The following is a 19935-nucleotide window of genomic DNA, read 5'->3' as shown; positions in this document are numbered from 1 at the left end:
TAGTAGAATGCTCTAACCTTTTGCAGAAACTCAAAGAAAGGAAGGATAGATGGTTCCTTGACAGCAGATGGTGGCTATAAAAATGTATGAAATGTATGCCTGGAATACTCATGAGCATGTAGTTCAGAAAGTAAGACTGGTGAAGACTGCAGGAGGGAGGGAGAAGAATATGAAGGGAAAATAAAATATCTCTCCCTCCCCCCAACACACACACACGCTGGGCAGTGACATGCTGTGTTCTGATGAAAGAGGCCAGTGGGAGACCGCTGTCTGGGGTGGTGGTTCTGACCGCCTCATTCAGTGTCGGGGGAGAGAAGAAAGGCGTCGGCCACTCCCCCACTTCCTTAGCTGGAGACCGGAGGGCGCTGAGTTCCAGAAGCCAAGAAGAGAAGCAGCCCACAGTTTGTAACTGGCGTCTCCTGGGAGCTTTGCCTGCCTGGCTCTGATCCCTCAGCCTTGGGTTTGATGTCTATGATCTGGGAAGTCTGTAGGTGACAGACGGAGATTAAGATTGAAACCAGAGGTAGAGCATGTCAAGGATCAATTGTTAGCCAGGACAGGAATGTGGGAGAGTACTAAATATTGGTGATTTTTAATCAATGCCTCGTTTATTCTCTTAATTACTAGATTTTTTTTTTCTTTTTACTGCCAAGCTCTTCATTATCCACAAGCCGACTGCTGCCTTTTATTACACATAGGCTGTCTGTGTACCTGAAAATCCAACTAGAAACCTGTACCTCAAAGTGTGTGTGTGGGTGTCCGTGTGTCTGTGTCTTGTTACACTGTCTTGGATTATCACTTGTTTTTTTTTTTTTTTTAACATCTTTATTGGAGTATAATTGCTTTACAATTGTGTGTTAGTTTCTGCTTTATAACAAAGAGAATCAGTTATACATATACATATGTTCCCATATCTCTTCCCTCTTGCGTCTCCCTCCCTCCCACCCTCCCTATCCCACCCCTCTAGGTGGTCACAAAGCACCGAGCTGATCTCCCTGTGCTATGCGGCTGCTTACCACTAGCTATCTATTTTACATTTGGTAGTGTATATATGTCCATGCCAGTCTCTCACCCTGTCATATCTTACCCCTCCCCCTCCCCATATCCTCAAGTCCATTCTCTAGTAGGTCTGTGTCTTTATTCCCGACTTGCCACTAGGTTCTTCATGACCTGTTTTTTTTTTTTCCCCCTTAGATTCCATATATATGTGTTAGCATACTGTATTTGTTTTTCTCTTTCTGACTTACTTCACTCTGTATGACAGACTCTAACTCCATCCACCTCACTACAAATACCTCCATTTCGTTTCTTTTTATGGCTGAGTAATATTCCATTGTATATATGTGCCACATCTTCTTTATCCATTCATCCGATGATGGACACTTAGGTTGCTTCCATGTCCTGGCTATTGTAAATAGAGCTGCAATGAACATTTTGGTACATGACTCTTTTTGAATTATGGTTTTCTCAGGGTATATGCCCAGTAGTGGGATTGCTGGGTCGTATGGTAGTTCTATTTTTAGTTTTTTAAGGAACCTCCATAGTGTTCTCCATACTGGCTGTATCAATTTACATTCCCACCAACAGTGCAAGAGTGTTCCCTTTTCTCCACACCCTCTCCAGCATTTATTGTTTGTAGATTTTTTGATGATGGCCATTCTGACCAGTGTGAGATGATATCTCATTGTAGTTTTGATTTGCATTTCTCTAATTATTAATGATGTTGAGCATTCTTTCATGTGTCTGTTGGCAATCTGTATATCTTCTTTGGAGAAATGTCTATTTAGGTCTTCTGCCCATTTTTGGATTGGGTTGTTTGTTTTTTTGTTATTGAGCTGCATGAGCTGCTTGTAAATCTTGGAGATGAATCCTTTGTCAGTTGCTTCATTTGCAAATATTTTCTCCCATTCTGAGGGTTGTCTTTTGGTCTTGTTTATGGTTTCCTTTGCTGTGCAAAAGCTTTTAAGTTTCATTAGGTCTCGTTTGTTTATTTGTGTTTTTATTTCCATTTCTCTAGGAGTTGGGTCAAAAAGGATCTTGCTGTGATTTATGTCATACAGTGTTCTGCCTATGTTTTCCTCTACGAGTTTGATAGTGTCTGGCCTTACATTTAGGTCTTTAATCCATTTTGAGTTTATTTTTCTGTATGGTGTCAGGGAGTGTTCTAATTTCATACTTTTACATGTAGCTGTCCAGTTTTCCCAGCACCACTTATTGGAGAGGCTGTCTTTTCTCCACTGTATATGCTTGCCTCCTTTATCAAAGATAAGGTGACCATATGTGCGTGGGTTTATCTCTGGGCTTTCTATCCTGTTCCATTGATCTGTGTTTCTGTTTTTGTGCCAGTGCCAAACTGTCTTGATTACTGTAGCTTTGTAATATAGTCTGAAGTCAGGGAGCCTGATTCCTCCAGCTCCATTTTTCGTTCTGAAGATTGCTTTGGCTATTTGGGGTCTTTTGTGTTTCCATACAAATTGTGAAATTTTTTGTTCTAGTTCTGTGAAAAATGCCAGTGGTAGTTTGATAGGGATTGCATTGAATCTGTAGATTGCTTTGGGTAGTAGAGCCATTTTCACAATGTTGATTCTTCCAATCGAAGAACATGGTATATCTCTCCATCTATTTGTATCATCTTTAATTTCTTTCATCAGTGTCTTATAATTTTCTGCATACAGGTCTTTTGTCTCCTTAGGTAGGTTTATTCCTAGATATTTTATTCTTTTTGTTGCAATGGTAAACGGGAGTGTTTTCTTAATTTCACTTTCAGATTTTTCATCATTAGTATATAGGAATGCAAGAGATTTCTGTGCATTAATTTTGTATCCTGCTACTTTACCAAATTCATTGATTAGCTCTAGTAGTTTTCTGGTAGCATCTTTAGGATTCTCTATGTATAGTATCATGTCATCTGCAAACAGTGACAGCTTTACTTCTTTTCCGATTTGGATTCCTTTTATTTCTTTTTCTTCTCTGATTGCTGTGGCTAACACTTCCAAAACTATGTTGAATAATAGTGGTGAGAGTGGGCAACCTTGTCTTGTTCCTGATCTTAGTGGAAATGGTTTTAATTTTTCACCATTGAGGACAATGTTGGCTGTGGGTTTGTCATATATGGCCTTTATTATGTTGAGGAAAGTTCCCTCTATGCCTACTTTTTGCAGGGCTTTTATCATAAATGAGTGTTGAATTTTGTCAAAAGCTTTCTCTGCATCTATTGAGATGATCATATGGTTTTTCTCCTTCAATTTGTTAATATGATGTATCACGTTGATTGATTTGCGTACATTGAAGAATCCTTGCATTCCTGGAATAAACCCCACTTGATCATGGTGTATGATCCTTTTAATGTGCTGTTGGATTCTGTTTGCTAGTATTTTGTTGAGGATTTTTGCATCTATGTTCATCAGTGATATTGGCCTGTAGTTTTCTTTCTTTGTGACATCTTTGTCTGGTTTTGGTATCAGGGTGATGGTGGCCTCATAGAATGAGTTGGGGAGTGTTCCTCCCTCTGCAATATTTTGGAAGAGTTTGAGAAGGATAGGTGTTAGCTCTTCTCTAAATGTTTGATAGAATTCACCTGTGAAGCCATCTGGTCCTGGGCTTTTGTTTGTTGGAAGATTTTTAATCACAGTTTCAATTTCAGTGCTTGTGATTGGTCTGTTCATATTTTCTATTTCTTCCTGGTTCAGTCTCGGCAGGTTGTGCATTTCTAAGAATTTGTCCATTTCTTCCAGGTTGTCCATTTTATTGGCATAGAGTTGCTTGTAGTAATCTCTCATGATCGTTTGTATTTCTGCAGTGTCAGAGTGGTTACTTCTCCTTTTTCATTTCTAATTCTATTGATTTGAGTCTTCTCCCTTTTTCTCTTGATGAGTCTGGCTAATGGTTTATCAATTTTGTTTATCTTCTCAAAGAACCAGCTTTTAGTTTTATTGATCTTTGCTATTGTCTCCTTCATTTCTTTTTCATTTATTTCTGATCTGATCTTTATGATTTCTTTCCTTCTGCTACCTTTGGGGTTTTTTTGTTCTTCTTTCTCTAATTGCTTTAGGTGCAAGGTTAGGTTGTTTATTCGAGATGTTTCCTGTTTCTTGATGTACGCTTGTATTGCTATAAACTTCCCTCTTAGAACTGCTTTTGCTGCATCCCATAGGTTTTGGGTCGTCGTGTCTCCATTGTCATTTGTTTCTAGATATTTTTTGATTTCCCCTTTGATTTCTTCAGTGATCACTTCGTTATTAAGTAGTGTATTGTGTAGCCTCCATGTGTTTGTATTTTTTTACAGATCTTTTCCTGTAATTGATATCTAGTCTCATAGCATTGTGGTCGGAAAAGATACTTGATACGATTTCAATTTTCTTAAATTTACCAAGGCTTGATTTGTGACCCAAGATATGATCTATCCTGGAGAATGTTCCATGAGCACTTGAGAAAAATGTGTATTCTGTTGTTTTTGGGTGGAATGTCCTATAAATATCAATTAAGTCCATCTTGTTTAATGTACCATTTAAAGCTTGTGTTTCCTTATTTATTTTCATTTTGGATGATCTGTCCATTGGTGAAAGTGGGGTGTTAAAGTCCCCTACTATGATTGTGTTACTGTCGATTTCCCCTTTTATGGCTGTTAGTATTTGCCTTATGTATTGAGGTGCTCCTATGTTGGGTGCATAAATATTTACAATTGTTATACCTTCCTCTTGGATCGATCCCTTGATCATTATATAGTGTCCTTCTTTGTCTCTTGTAATAGTCTTTATTTTAAAGTCTATTTTGTCTGATATGAGAATTGCTACTCCATCTTTCTTTTGATTTCCATTTGCATGGAATATCTTTTTCCATCCCCTCACTTTCAGTCTGTATGTGTCCCTAGGTCTGAAGTGGGTCTCTTGTAGACAGCATATATATGGGTCTTGTTTTTGTATCCCTTCAGCCAGTCTGTGTCTTTTGGTGGGAGCATTTAATCCGTTAACATTTAAGGTAATTATCGATATGTATGTTCCTATTCCCATTTTCTTAAATGTTTTGGGTTTGTTACTGTAGGTGTTTTCCTTGTGTTTCTTGCCTAGAGAAGTTCCTTTAGCATTTGTTGTAAAGCTGGTTTGGTGGTGCTGAACTCTCTCAGCTTTTGCTTGTCTGTAAAGGTTTTAATTTCTCCATCAAATCTGAATGAGATCCTTGCTGGGTAGAGTAACCTTGGTTGTAGGTTTTTCTCCTTCATCACTTTAGGTATATCCTGCCACTCCCTTCTGGCTTGCAGTTTCTGCTGAAAGATCAGCTGTTAACCTTACGGGGATTCCCTTGTGTGTTATTTGTTGTTTTTCCCTTGCTGCTTTTAATATGTTTTCTTTATATTTAATTTTTGATAGTTTGATTAATATGTGTCTTGGCGTGTTTCTCCTTGGATTTATCCTGTATGGGACTCTCTGTGCTTCCAGGACTTGATTAACTATTTCCTTTCCCATATTAGGGAAGTTTTCAACTATAATCTCTTCAAATATTTTCTCAGTCCCTTTCTTTTTCTCTTCTTCTTCTGGGACCCCTATAATTCGAATGTTGGTGCGTTTAATGTTGTCCCAGAGGTCTCTGAGACTGTCCTCAGTTCCTTTCATTCTTTTTTCTTTATTCTGCTTTGCAGTAGTTATTTCCACTATTTTATCTTCCAGGTCACTTACCCATTCTTCTGCCTCAGTTATTCTGCTATTGATCCCGTCTAGAGTATTTTTAATTTCATTTATTGTGTTTTTCATCGTTGCTTGGTTCCTCTTTAGTTCTTCTACGTCCTTGTTAAATGTTTCTTGCATTTTGTCTATTCTATTTCCAAGATTTTGGATCATCTTTACTATCATTATTCTGAATTCTTTTTCAGGTAGACTGCCTATTTCCTCTTCATTTGTTAGGTCTGGTGTGTTTTGACCCTGCTCCTTCATCTGCTTTGTGTTTTTCTGTCTTCTCATTTTGCTTATCTTACTGTGTTTGGGGTCTCCTCTTCACAGGCTGCAGGTTCGTAGTTCCCATTGTTTTTGGTATCTGTCCCCCGTGGCTAAGGTTGGTTCAGTGGGTTGTGTAGGCTTCCTGGTGGAGGGGACTAGTGCCTGTGTTCCGGTGGATGAGGCTGGATCTTGTCTTTCTGGTGGGCACGTCCACGTCTGGTGGTGCGTTTTGGGTGTCTGTGGCCTAATTATGATTTTAGGCAGCCTCTCTGCTAATGGATGGGGCTGTGTTCCTGTCTTGCTAGTTGTTTGGCATAGGGTGTCCAGCACTGTAGCTTGCTGGTCGTTGAGTGAAGCTGGGTCTTGATGTTGAGATGGAGATCTCTGAGAGATTTTCACCGTTTGGTATTACTTGGAGCTGGGAGGTCTCTTGTGGACCAGTGTCCTGAAGTTGCCTCTCCCACCTCAGAGGCACAGCCCTGATGCCTGGCTGGAGCACCAAGAGCCTTTCATCCACACAGCTCGGAATAAAAGGGAGAAAAAATAGAGAGAAAGAAAGAGATAAAATAAACTATTATAATAAAAAATAAGAAAAAAAATTCTTAAGAAAAAATTTTTTTTTAATTTTTAAAATAAATTTATTAATTTTTTATAATAAAAAATAAAAAATTATTTAAAAATTTATTAAGAAAAGATTTTTTAATTTTTTAAAATAAAAAATAAGGAAAAAATTATTAAGAAAAAATTTATTAAGAAAAAAAATTTTTTAAGTAAAAAAAAAAAGAAACGGACGGACCGAGCCCTAGGACAAATGGTGAAAGCAAAGCCATGCAGAAAAAATCTCACCCAGAAGCGTACACATATGCACTCACAAAAAAAGGAAAAGGGGAATAATTAATATATCCTGCTCCCAAAGTCCACCTCCTGAATTTGGGATGATTCGTTGTCTATTCAGGTATTCAACAGATGCAGGTACATCAAGTTGTTTGTGGAGCTTTAATCCGCTGCTTCTGAGGCTGCTGGGAGAAATTTCCCTTTCTCTTTGTTCGTACAGCTCCCGGGGTTCAGCTTTGGATTTGGACCCGCCTCTGCGTGTAGGTCGCCTGAGGCCGTCTGTTCTTCGCTCACACCGGACGGGGTTAAAGGAGCAGCTGCTTCGGGGGCTCTGGCTCACTCAGGCCGGGGGGAGGGAGGGGTAGGGTTGTGGGGCGAGCCTGCGGCGGCAGAGGCCAGCGTGGCGTTGCACCAGCCTGAGGCGCGCTGTGCGTTCTCCCCGGGAAGTTGTCCCTGGATCACGGGAGCCTGGCAGTGGCGGGCTGCACAGGCTCCCGGGAGGGGCGGTGTGGATAGTGACCTGTGCTCGCACACAGGCTTCTTGGTGGCGGCAGCAGCAGTTTTAGCATCTCATGCCCATCTCTGGGGTCCGCGCTGATAGCCGCGGCTCGCGTCCGTCTCTGGAGCTCGTTTAGGCGGCGCTCTGAATCCCCTCTCCTTGCGCACTACGAAACAGAGAGGCAAGAAAAAGTCTCTTGCCTCTTCGGCAGCTGCAGACTTTTTCCTATCACTTGTTTTTTGTGCATCTCCCAGTGTTCCTATTTAGGTCTGTCATTCCCTGATGGTGTCCTCTGAGGCTAATTATGTTTGAGCCTCAGTTTTCTCAACTGTGAAATGGAAATGAAAGCTAATCGGTGTTACCATGGCGAGTAAAGTGAAAAAATCATGTAAAAGTGTGCGTGAAATAGTCAAGTCCTATAAGCTTGTTAATTACAGTCAATATTTAGTAAATAATGAACAAATAAGATAATAAGCCACACACATCCCTGGTCAGCATCCCTCTGTGAGTCTGTCGTGAAATTTTAAGGTCCCAGCTTTCTTTTTGCAGACTGCGTAGGCTTCACCCTTTCTTAAACATTTTCTTCTTTTACCCCTTATCTTTGTTCATGAGCAGCATGCTCACCTACATCTATAAAATCTCGGGAAATGGATTACGACCAAGTTTTGCTGCCTTTAGGCATCTGATTTTATACCTCTTCAACCATTGACCTGGTGTACATTCACCAATGTGCTTTTGTGTGATGATTCATACTTAAATTATATTAACTTCACTTTTGGTGGCATGAAAAAATTATTCTTTCATCTGATAGTTGCAATGATAGTTGATTATTTTCTGAGAACCTCTTTGGACCAATTATGTGGTCCAAAGACTCATTTTATTTGGGATTGGATTTCCATAGTATTTGGGATCTTATGTCCATGGTGATTTAATTCAGTGCTATGGTCTGAATGTTTGTGTCCCCCCCAAATTCCTGTGTTGAAATCCTAACCCCCAATATGATGGTACTTGGAGGCAGGGGTCTGGGGGAAGTGATTAGGTCATGAGGGTGGAGCCCTCATGAATGAGATTAGTGCCCTTGTAAAAGGGACCCCGGAGAGCTCCCTCACCTCTTCCACCATGTGAGGACATAGAAGTGGGTTCTCAGTAGACACTGAATCTGCCAGCCCCTTGATCTTGGACTTCTGAGATTCCAGAACTGTGAGAAAATAAACTTGTGTCCTTTCTAAGCCACCCAGTCTGTGGTATTTTGTTGTAGAAGCCTGAGCAGACTGAGACAGGAACTTGGCACTGACAGGTGAGGATGCTGCTGTAACAAATACCTAAAAGTGTGGAAGCGGCTTTGGAGCTGAGTTAACGGGCAGGGGCTCAATGAGTTGAGAGGTGCATGTTAGAAAAAGCCTGCGTTGCCGTGGGTGATTCTGGTGACGACACAGAAAGAAAAAAACAAACCGTAGAGAGAGCCTCCATCTTCTTAGAGAGACCTGGATAGTAAAGGCCATACTGATGAGGTCTCAGACGGAAGCGAAGAAATGTTATCAGACAATGGAGGAAAGGTCACCCATGTTATACATTGACCAAGAATAGCAGGATTATGTTCATGTCCTCATGTTCTGGGGATGGTAGAACTTGCAAGTGATGACACTGGATATTTGATGAGGTGATTTCTAAGCAAAGTGTTGAAGGAGCAGCCTGGTTTCTCTTGGCTACTTAGAGTAAAACGCAAGAAGAGAGAAATACTTAAAGATGGAATTGTTCCTCAGAAGCAAAGCAGAACTTAAAGATTTGGAACATTCTCAGCCTATGCATACTGAAGAGAATAAGAGAGCCTGTTCAGGACACAACAGGAAGGGTGTTGCCATCTGGCCAGATAACCTTGTGATAAGGAGGTTCGATGAGTTGGCCGTCTAGACAGAAGCCAGGACCTATATGTAGTCGAAGACCATGGACAAAGGCGATTCAGAGATCATCAGGGCAGCTCCCTTCCACCAGAGGCCCGCGAGTGCCAGGACCCCCTCCAGCACAGGGCACTGCAGAGGCATCCCACTAGGGCAGTGCCCTGCAGAGCCATGGGGGTGGGGCTAAGCCCCACATTGCCCCGTAACCCCATACTGTAGAGCACTGATTCCAGCCCTGGGGAGCGTCGGCCAGGAGGCCCAGGCACAGAGGCAAATACTTGTCATGGGTCCTTAGCAACTCCTTGATTTGTGGGCCCATTTACATATTGTGCCCTGAATGTCCCAATGTGTACATCTTGCACCTCAACTCACTCATTTCAAGCTCCAGATTTTATTCTGGGCTATCCTTCTTCAGAAGGAAACATGCAATCAGGAAATCCAAACATATTTCAATATTAGCCTCCCGCAACGCATACTTAGGGAAGTAAACCCTTTATTTAAAAGAAAGTCGTACGTCACCTCCACAGCTCAGCAGGAATGACTTTGAAATTAACCGTGCCACGGAGGGATAGTGTTCTGGCACTTGTCTGAATTGGTACAGATCATCGAATTTGTGTTTAAAACTGACGCCCCGTGTATGTGCTCTGAGATGGTCTTTTGACATCCATGAATGCTCTTTGACACACATACACCGAGGAAGGCGTTCCTGCAGAATGGTGTCCCTCTTGGGAAGAAGAACCCCGTCTCCATTGCCAGGATGTCCTGAACTTCCTTGCACGCAGCGAGCATGCTCTTACAGCAAGACCTTCTCACGTTCAGCCCTGTGAAGGTGAAGTGAGGACTGAATTTAAGATTGGTCGTTATCTTGAAGACTGGGTAAGATAAATTTGAATCTGTCTTTGAATTTCAACGACACCAGCAGGTTCTGAATACACAGCCAGATTCTCATTAAACTCCACAGTCAACTTTAGGCATAAGTGAAACTGGTTGAGAATTTATTCTCTAAGGAAGCCAGGCCACATAATTTTCTAAACACCCCTTTTCTATAAAATGTAAAATGAAAAGAGCTAGTCTGAACGTGTATTGAATACAAACTCGGCAATGCTTTATACAGTTGCTACAGGAAGTTGCTGACTTATTTTTATCCTTGTGTATTTGGTGAGAAGGAAACAGAAACCAAATCAATGGTTTAACATACATGTAATTCTTAAAGTGCTGGGCTAAGTGACAGGGCAGGAACACTAACTAGGTCCCTGCCTTCTGTGTTGGTGTCCTCAACCAAAACAGTCTGCAGACATGGCTAAATGTCCCCAGGGGGCTCAGACCGCCCCCCGCCCCCACCGCCACAACTTGAGAACCACTGCCCTAGATGTATCGATATTTGTTGGTGAGAAAAATTTCACTGGAACACCAGTGAGGTAAGACAGTAAAAGAGCATGTTTAGGCATAATAGTACATGTTTCATGAACTGTCTCCCACCTTAGAAAATCCTGTTTGCTTGCAGTAAAATGGCAGTAAGCTGACATCGAGTAAGACAAGCCGCTTAGTTCCTAACTATCAAAAGCTAATTTTCCCACTAACCATAGTTTGATATACAAATCACTAGCCCGTATAAACTGTGACAGAACAAATACACTGATTTTGGGGGGAATGACGGGTATTTTCCAGTTCACTGCACTTTTCATATCAGTTCAGAGGATTCTTACTGTTACTATCTGTATAAAAGTAATTGGATAGCATTTTTCATCTAAACAGCTCAAAAAGAGTTCTAAGCATTAACTTGTGAACTTCACATTATAACTTGACACACGGGAGGTAAAAAACCCACATAATTCTGTTTCTAAGGGTAGTGATTTTTTTTCTTTCTTTTTTTTTTGCAGGCCACATGTCTGCTTGTTATAGTGAAGTAAGTCATTACAGTTATAGAGTGTGTTTTGGCCATTTAAAGGCGTCTAAGTACTGTAATTTCCCAATATGTGTGCTATCCACAGATTGTTTCAGTTATCGCTATGGTGCAGTGTTGCATGTTTGCCGAATAACTTCATTAAATAGCAGCATTGTGCTTGCAGAACGTACCTAGGGTCTGTAATTATTTTTTTAAAGGAGTAGCCAACTGATGATAGGGCCAGATTAGTTAGGGTGAAAGCAATGACCGTAACTGTGAACAGCCTTGCTCTGAAAAATGCTCAGCTGCCCAGGTCGGGGCTACCAGGGGGCTGACGAGGTTGGGCCTGAAGAGGCTTGGTTTCTATCCTGTCGGCCCCGCGGATGGATGTGATCTTCCGCACATCACCGGAGGGGATGCTCACTCCTGCTTGGCGTCTTTGTGGAGAGGGTGTGGGTAACGTCATGGGGGCCCACTCTGTCACGCCCCACACCGAAAGCTGAGATTTTGAAATGAATGCCTAAGTGGGGGGCTCGTTTGCATTGACCCTTCTTAGAAGGCTGAGAAATCTTGTGCAAGGGTGTCATCATACCGTGGCTTCATGCTTTGCTCTCGACACGTTACAGTTCTGAATACCTGCATTTTCACTCCACACGCGGCCCAGATGTTGTGTAGCTGATTCTGGCACCCAGCATCAGCCTGGCACAGCAGAGATGTGCAGTAGCACCTGGCATGATCCCTTCCTGTCTCCTGCTAGAGTCCCTTTGTTGTGCTTTGACACCATTGAGTTTGCTTCTACTCCAGTCTGAAGCCCCGCCATGCTTCTCGGGCCAGCTGTCAGGGGCCCATGGCTGAGGCCGCGCTTGCACCCAGGACCGATGCCCTGGCTCTCACGTACACAGCAGCATGGGAGGATGCTGTTTCCCCACTATGGAGGGTCTTCATTCCTACTATGGAGAAGGGGGCGTACCTGCAGGTATCAGTAGCATCAGGCTGTGAAGGAGATGCAGACCCTTTCCCCGTCTGCGGGATCTTTGGTCACGAGGAGCCATCGCATAAGAAAGTCTGTGCCAAGTCCCAGCGGTGTCGCAATACAGTTGTGTCAGGTCGCCGCCCACAGAGGAGTGTCCTATAGAAATCACGTTATGCTGGTGACTGGGCCTCTCATTTACTTGCACTTCAGAATAAATCAGCTATTTTTAAAAAATTTTATTGGAGTATAGTTGCTTTACAATGTTGTGATAGTTTCAGGTGTACAGCAAAGTGAGTCAGCTATACATATATATATATATATATATATGTGTATATATATATATATCCCTCTTTTTAGGATTTTCTTCCCATTTAGGTCACCACAGAGCATTGAGTAGAGTTCCCTGAGCTATACAGTAGGTTCTCATTAGTTATCCATTTTATACATAGTATCAATAGTGTATATATGTCAATCCCAATCTCCCAATTCATCCCATCCCCCCCTTTCCCCCCTTGGTATCCATAGGTTTGTTCTCTATGTCTGTGTCTCTGTTTCTGTTTTGCAGATAAGATCACCTATACCATTTTTCTAGATACCACATATATGTGTTAATATACATTATTTGTTTTTCTCCTTCTGACTTACTTCACTCCGTATGACAGTCTCTAGGTCCATCCACGTCTCTACAAATGACCCCATTTCATTCCTGTTTTATGGCTGAGTAGTATTCCATTGTACATATGTACCACATCTTCTTTATTCATTCCTCTGTTGATGGACATTTAGGTTGCTTCTATGTCCTAGCTCTTGTAAATAGTGCTGCAATGAACACTGGGGTGCATGTGTCTTTTTGAATTATGGTTTTCTCTGGGTATATGCCCAGTAGTGGGATTGATGGGTTTTGAGAGCGGACCTCAAAAATCATACTTACATAGCATTCTTTCTTTGGGGTAAATGCCCTCTGATTTCTAAAGAATTCTAAGTGGATGATGTACAAATCATTTTGGGGACCATAATCCAGTTCTGAATAATATCTACTTGGAAAAAAAATCTCGTGGACTCTTTGACAACAAACAGCCATGGAGTCTTCAATTATCAATTGAAGGATTGGAGCTTAAGTATTCCATATCTAATACTGTATCTTTCCAAATAGAACACTAGCGATTTGAAAACTGCATTGCAGAATAAACTTGTACATGTCAGAAAAGCTCCCAGAGCTCAGCTTCTTCTGTGGGAAGAAATGGTAATATTTAAATGGCAATCTTTTTCGACTTTTTAAATGGAAGATAAAGTATAATTGGCGCCCCTCCCTGCCAGTGTCTCATTACATATCCAGGCCATGTAACTAGCCCATGAAATGTGCTACATTCTGGTGACATAAATGAAAACATCCCCTGAGCTGTAATAACCAGAGGGGTTTGTTTCTCTGGAAGATAAAGTGAAACTTTCAAATAATTCTTACAGTGTAGGATAGAACATCGTAAATAACTTACTTGCAACCTGTACACACCCAGGAATTTAGACTTACCTGGACTTTAATTTTGTAATGACTTGGCTGTCTACAATTAAAGTGCCAGTATTACTCAGGTGAAGTGGATGGAGTTGGAGAACAATGTATTGTGCATATCTCTTTAAGGTCTTTTCCGATATCAGTAAATGTTATCTTCTATTTAAGTGTGTCCCACTGTGCACTTGAAATACATGGAACTTATTTCATTTTTATAGTAAATTTTTGTACGTGTAAACAATTTTAATTTCATAGTAGGTGACACGAACTATATCGTAGGAATGTTAATGCGTCCTTTCACAAGCTGTTTCTTTATCCGTCTAGGTCCTGTTAGCCAGCAGCTTCGTGCCCGTTTACGCAGGACTAAAGCCCGTGGAATACAAAGGGCAGGTAAGATGCTTACGACTGACAAATGATCAGTAAATCCCGTGTTCATACGTTTCCTTTGAAAGATCCAATTTTATTATTATTCTGGTGGCTCCAACTCCATTTGTATGCCTTGTTTCCCCATAGTTTTGTTTCTGTTTAGCAGAAAAAACAAAAAAAAATCAAGTGCAGGTGCTGTGGTGCCCTATCGCCTGCACACCTACACACACACCGATAACCTGACACAGTATCTATTCAACACACACCAGAGTTAAAAGTTGTGTGATGAAACACAGTAGCTATGTAATACATAAACCGGAGATATGCATCTCAGAACCAAATACTGTATCTATTTAACCCACACCAGAGACACGTACTTTGTCATCAAATACACTGTCTCTTTAACACCTACTCAAGATCAGGCACATATTCATGGATGATTAATGCCATTTGTTTTATATATACATGATATGTATGTATTCATTCATAAATGTGTACAGGAAAAGTGTTTAATAACTGTCATTCATTCTTTCACTTTGAAGGCCCAGCAAAGGGCCTGTGCTCAGTGAATGCATGATCTTACAACCAAGGAATTGACTTTTGCAAATCTCTTAGCTAATGTGATTGGGGATCCGTCTGTGTTCTGACCTTGTCAGGCCTTGTGATTTTCTTTCTCTGAGTTTTCCTGGTCATTCCCGCCCTTTTCTGTGCTTCTCATAGGATTCTTGGCCCAAAGCAGTCTGCCCTGGGATGGTTGTCTCAAACGGGCAGATGAGGGGGATGAGGCTGAGTAACTGCATGAGGCCATGTAGATGGAGAGCCTAAGAGTGGGCCATCAGGTCCAACTTGGACTCTGTTTATTACCTATATGCATACAGTGTGTTATTTGCAGCGATGGGCTTACATGCCGTAGGCTAAAACCCTCTTTGTGACCAAGTAGAAACATAATATATATTGAATTTTTTAGCAGCATAAAATAAACATAAGCTCATGGAAACCCAGGTGTTTTTTTATTGTTGTTGTTTTGGGGGTTTTTTTTCCTATTTTGGATACTGCGTCTCAGAGCTAGCAGATACTCACTTGCCAAGGAGTATGATCTTTGCTGTTATTTGAAAATTTGAGAGGTATCCCCCTTTACATAATGATTTTAAAGTAAGTTAAGTAGCATTTTCTCTTAGAGCCATAAAAAAATCAACATTTATTTTTACGTATAAATTTCGAATACAGATGCTATCAAAATCAACTTTACATTATGGTTATGAACTTTAATTTTATGATATGAAATGTAATGATTTTACTTCATGCTATTGCTTGATAATATATAATCATGACAGAAATGTCTAAATGGTAGAAAAAAATATGCAAAATGCTCAGGTGTTTCTTGAGATTGTATATGATCATGAAAAGGGGATTCAGAATCCAAGAATCAACAGAATTGCTGTTGTGATGGATAAATTAAGAGGTGGTGACTGAGAACGTAGGATGTAGGTATAGTAAGGAAGTGATGGAAAGGAGATGGGGGGCGGGGGGCGGGGATGGAATCCAGGCTAGAACAGAGCTGAGTCCCAGAAGCCTAGTATATTCTAAGACTATGCTGAACATTTCCCGTGTTTAAATAGTAATAACTGTATTATGAAGGAGGTGCGGGTGGTAATGGCTCCTAGTTTCTTCCAACATATACTGTCCTCTTCTTCCTTAGTAACAGAAACCCAGTTTTTTTCTGGGCCTGTTACTGTGTAGCTAAAAGGCCATATTCTCCAGCTTCCCTTGCAGCCAGGTGTGGCCATCCCCTTATGTGCTGGCAGTGAGAGGTAGGCCGAATTACTGTGGGACTTACAGTAAGGGAGGTTGTGTACCTTGCTTTCTTTCCTGCTGCCTGGAACTTAGATGTGATGACCAGAGCTCTGGCAGCTGTTATGGATCCTGAGGTCACAGATCACACCCTAGATAGAGACAAATAATGAGATGGAAAGACCTGGGCCCTGAGTGACTTGAGGAGGGGGACCTTACCAGTCCACCTTCTGTATTTCTTTTACCAGGAAAAGTAAAACTTCCTGTTTTTATTGCTTTCTATTGGATGCATTAGAGTCCACTCCCATGTCCTGTAGGGATTATTACCCCCATATTTTACAGATGAGGAAATTGAGTTGTAGAAACATTCATTCACTTCACTGAGGTCACCAAGCTTAGTAAGGGGGCAACTTTCCCAGGATGATCTCTAATGTTTGCATCTGTGCTGTGCCTCTTGCTTTACTTTGCCATGGTCATTCCTTTAAAAAAAAAACATCTCCCTTATTTTATTTCTATCCCGCCCCATCCGCACTGCTCCAGGTGTATGACCGGAAGCCTAGGAATAGTTAAAGGGTGAGATGTTCTCAGTTGAATTTCCTGCCATGTGATTGAATACTTAGATAGGAACATGAAAGGGCAGCCTCCATTAAACAGGGAACACAGCACCTGAGGTATGAGAAAAAAGGGACCTTGGGAGGCGGGACACGGTCTTGCTGATGACTGACATCTGTGCACAGTTGGCACGTCATAATTACTTGTTGAATAGAACCTAATGTCTCCAGAGAGCGTTCGGTTTACCTTGGGTGTTTAATGAAGCCCAGGAAGGGGGGCCCCCGTGCACACAGTGATTGGCAGTGTACTCCTCGGAGACCTTGCTTCGTGTCTACAGCCACACAGTGGCGACTTGTCAGTGCCCTTGTGTGCTTGCTATGGACTCTGTCAGCCCCCTCCCCTCCCTCAGCTGAATACGCTTTCTAGACCAGGTTAGTCTGTAGAATCGCTCCATGTTCAGGGAAATGCGAACTTTGCTTTAAATGCAGTGTTTTGCTGTGGGTGTGAGCTTTTCCTAATTCCATAAAACTTTGTGTCACGCTTTCTCCTGTTCTGGGTTTTGATGCTTTTGTGGAGGTCAGGTTTTGATTTGCTGGTTGGCCTTGGTGGTTTTTCTGAAGCGATGGCGGTTGCAGCAGCAGGGGGGCAGAGAGAGCTCAGCATCACTTGGGTCTGAGGCGGAGCCACAGGTGTCCTGAGCTGCTTCTGCGTGCAGCTCCTGTTCAACCCGCTGACCACTCATCTCCACGTCCGGTGTCACTTAGCTATGGAACATACTGGGTTTTACTAATACTTATTTGTGGACCTGATATTTTTATTGAAAAAAATCTTTTATTAATCACGTAGAAGTTTCATACTTTCAAAAGACTTAAAATTGACTTAAGCCACAGTAAATAACAGCATGATTCCTTCCTAAACTGTCTACCAGTTGTTTGAAGTGGTACATCTTGGAAAATGGCTTGGTTTTCCTAATTTTTTATTTTTTGAATTTTTAAAATTAATTAATTAATTAATTTTTAAATTTTATTTATTTATTTTTGGCTGTGTTGGGTCTTCGTTGCTGTGTGCGGGCTTTCTCTAGTTGCGGTGAGCGGGGGCTACTCTTCGCTGTGGTGTGTGGGCTTCTTATTGCAGTGGCTTCTCTTGTTACAGAGCACGGGCTCTAGGCACGCGGGCTTCAGTAGTTGTGGTGCGCTGGCTCAGTAGTTGTGCCGCACGGGCTTTGTTGCTCCACGGCATGTGGGATCTTCCCGGACCAGGGCTCGAACCCGTGTCCCCTGCACTGGCAGGCAGATTCTTAACCCCTGCACCACCACGGAAGTCACTGGTTTTCCTAATTTTTTAAAAAGTTTTTGTAGCTTTCTCTGGCTTTATCTTAGGAGACTGTTTTTAGCACACTACTTATACTAGATATTCATTAACAATTGAATAAATGAATAAATGGAAATACATTGAAGTTCAGTCTTATCATTTTTACCAGTGGATGTTCCTTCAATGTACGTGGCCTCTTTCCAGTGATTGAATAAGCTGTGGGAATGTGCCTACTTTCAGACCACGTTTTCACAGGTTCTGGTCATCAGTGTGGAACAAGAATAAGGATTTTCAAGAGGAGCTCTTAACTGATCAGTTTTTGTTTTTGTTTTTTAATATTTATTTATTTATTTATTTAGGCTTTGCCGGGTCTTAGTTGCAGCACGCGGGATCTTTTTAGTTGCAGCATGCTAACTCTTAGTTGTGGCATGTGGGATCTAGTTCCCTGACCAGGGATCAAACCCGGGCACCCTGCATTGGGAGCTCGGAGTCTTACCCACTGGACCACCCGGGAGATCCCTGATCAGTTTTTTGTTTGTTTGTTTTTTTGTTTCATTTTAAGACATAGCATTAGTGTTGGCAAGTGACTATTTTGTTGTTATTTTGATATTTTAATCTCTGGAACTGATACATGCAGATCACAAGAAGAGCTATAGGTTTGTTTTTTGCTCTGAGTTAGATTTCAAGTAACATTTTAACAGTGTATTGTATAGAGAATATTTATCATTGTATTCTAGTCATTGAGCCTTTTGCATGGGTTATGAATTATTAATCTTTTCATTATTGGCATATCTGTGGGAAAGAGAACTGTAGAATACTCTGTTACTATGTATTTATATACAATTATTACTACAGTCCTTTGGCTTCTATTTCTTCATGATTTAGACATGTCACGAGGATACATAGCTCAATCACTGTCATAGCAAACGGTGGTGGCTGGCTGGGCGACCAGCTAGATTTGGCTTGATGGAACTCTGGTTATCAATTTACAGCTATGCTGAAATAGAAGCTCTTATTTTTCATCGGCTTTTTAAATTCTGCATGTCTATTTGATTTTTGAAAAAATAGGTTAGTTTTCCAGGGAACATCTTCTATTAATAAATAGCACTTGTAGAATTTCAACTGCTAGAGTTTCCTGAAAGTTGGGTATATAGAATCACCATTTTTGAGCAACCTTCAGAAATCCAAAAATTAAGGCAGAAATTTACCAAAAATCATTATTTAGTACAAGTCAGTACTGCAGGTTTTCTCAACCAGTTCTTAATTTTTAAAATTTTATTTATTTTAACCTGTCACCCTTTCATTAAAAAATCTCCTATGTCTCTTGTCCCCTCCTGTGTTTCTTCATCCCAAATGGTAGATTCTGACCTGTGTCCTGGGGGGTGGGTATCTATTTGACATAAACACGCTCCCTCTCCCTTCTACCCCTCCCCCTTTCTCCCTCTCCCCCCCACCCTCTCCCCCTCACCCCTCCCTCCTTCCTCCCTCTCACCCTCACCCCCCCACTTTCTCCCTCTCCTCCTCCCCTTCCTCCCTCCCTCCCTCTCCCTTCTCCCCCTTCCTCCCTCTCCCCTCCCCCTTCCTCCTCTCCCCCTCCCCCTTTGTCCCTCTCCCCCTCCCCCTTCCTCCCTCTCACCCCTCCGTGCTTCCACCCTCTCACCCCTCCCCCTTCCTCCCTCTCCCTACTCCCCCTTCCTCCCTCTCCCCCTTCTCCCCTCCCCCTTCCTCCCTCTCCCCTCTCCCCACTCCTCCCTTTCCCTCCTCTCCCCACTCTGTTTTGAGTCATGCCCAAGAACCTTCTGTAGGCGTGACTGTTTGTTCTCTGTATCATGACAGCAAACAAGGTATGTCTGTAACTAAAATTTTTTTTTTCAAACCTCCTTCACTTCCCCTGGTCCGCTTCCCCCCAGCCCTGCAGAAACAGTTCTGGTGTTCCCCGCCTCCACTGTATCTTACAGTGTGTGAGGAAGAACAGTGAGTGTGGAGTGAATGGACCAGCTCCACCCCTTTTGCCAGTGTGCTTTCCAGCAGGGCTGGCAAATATTTTCTTTTTTTTTTTCAATTGAAGCAAAGTTGATTTACAGTCTTGTGCCAATCTCTTCTGTACAGCAAAGTGACTCAGTTATACACAGAGACATTCTTTTTTCATATTCTTTTCCACTCTGTTTTATCCCAGGAGGTTGGATATAGTTCCCTGTGCTGTACAGTAGGACCTTGTTGTTCATCCATCCTATACATAATAGTTTGCATCTGCTAACCCCGAACTCCCAGCCCATCCCTCTCCCTCCCCCGCTCCCCCTTGGCAACCACAAGTCTGTTCTCTGTGTCTGGGGGTCTGTTTCTGTTTCGTAGATAAGTTCATTTGTGTCAGATTTTAGATTCCACATAT

At 41.9% G+C, this 19935-nt stretch overlaps 1 protein-coding gene across 5 annotated transcripts in view; it reads left to right on the top strand.

Annotated features, from left to right (window-relative positions):
* LOC133082239 (patatin-like phospholipase domain-containing protein 4) overlaps positions 1–19935 on the top strand; it is a 72953-nt gene that overhangs the window by 9849 nt on the left and 43169 nt on the right. For all 5 annotated transcript variants that reach the window (XM_061178754.1, XM_061178755.1, XM_061178753.1 and 2 more), the window contains one exon: positions 13851–13916. In XM_061178754.1, coding sequence (XP_061034737.1) covers positions 13851–13916 — 66 coding nt within the window. The remainder of the gene's footprint in view (positions 1–13850; positions 13917–19935) is intronic.

The sequence above is a fragment of the Eubalaena glacialis genome, chromosome X (genome assembly GCF_028564815.1).
Source record: "Eubalaena glacialis isolate mEubGla1 chromosome X, mEubGla1.1.hap2.+ XY, whole genome shotgun sequence".
In the NCBI taxonomy this organism is placed as follows: Eukaryota; Metazoa; Chordata; class Mammalia; order Artiodactyla; family Balaenidae; genus Eubalaena; species Eubalaena glacialis.
The sequence above is the reverse complement of the archived record's forward strand: the minus strand, read 5'-3'. Positions and strand labels throughout refer to the sequence as shown.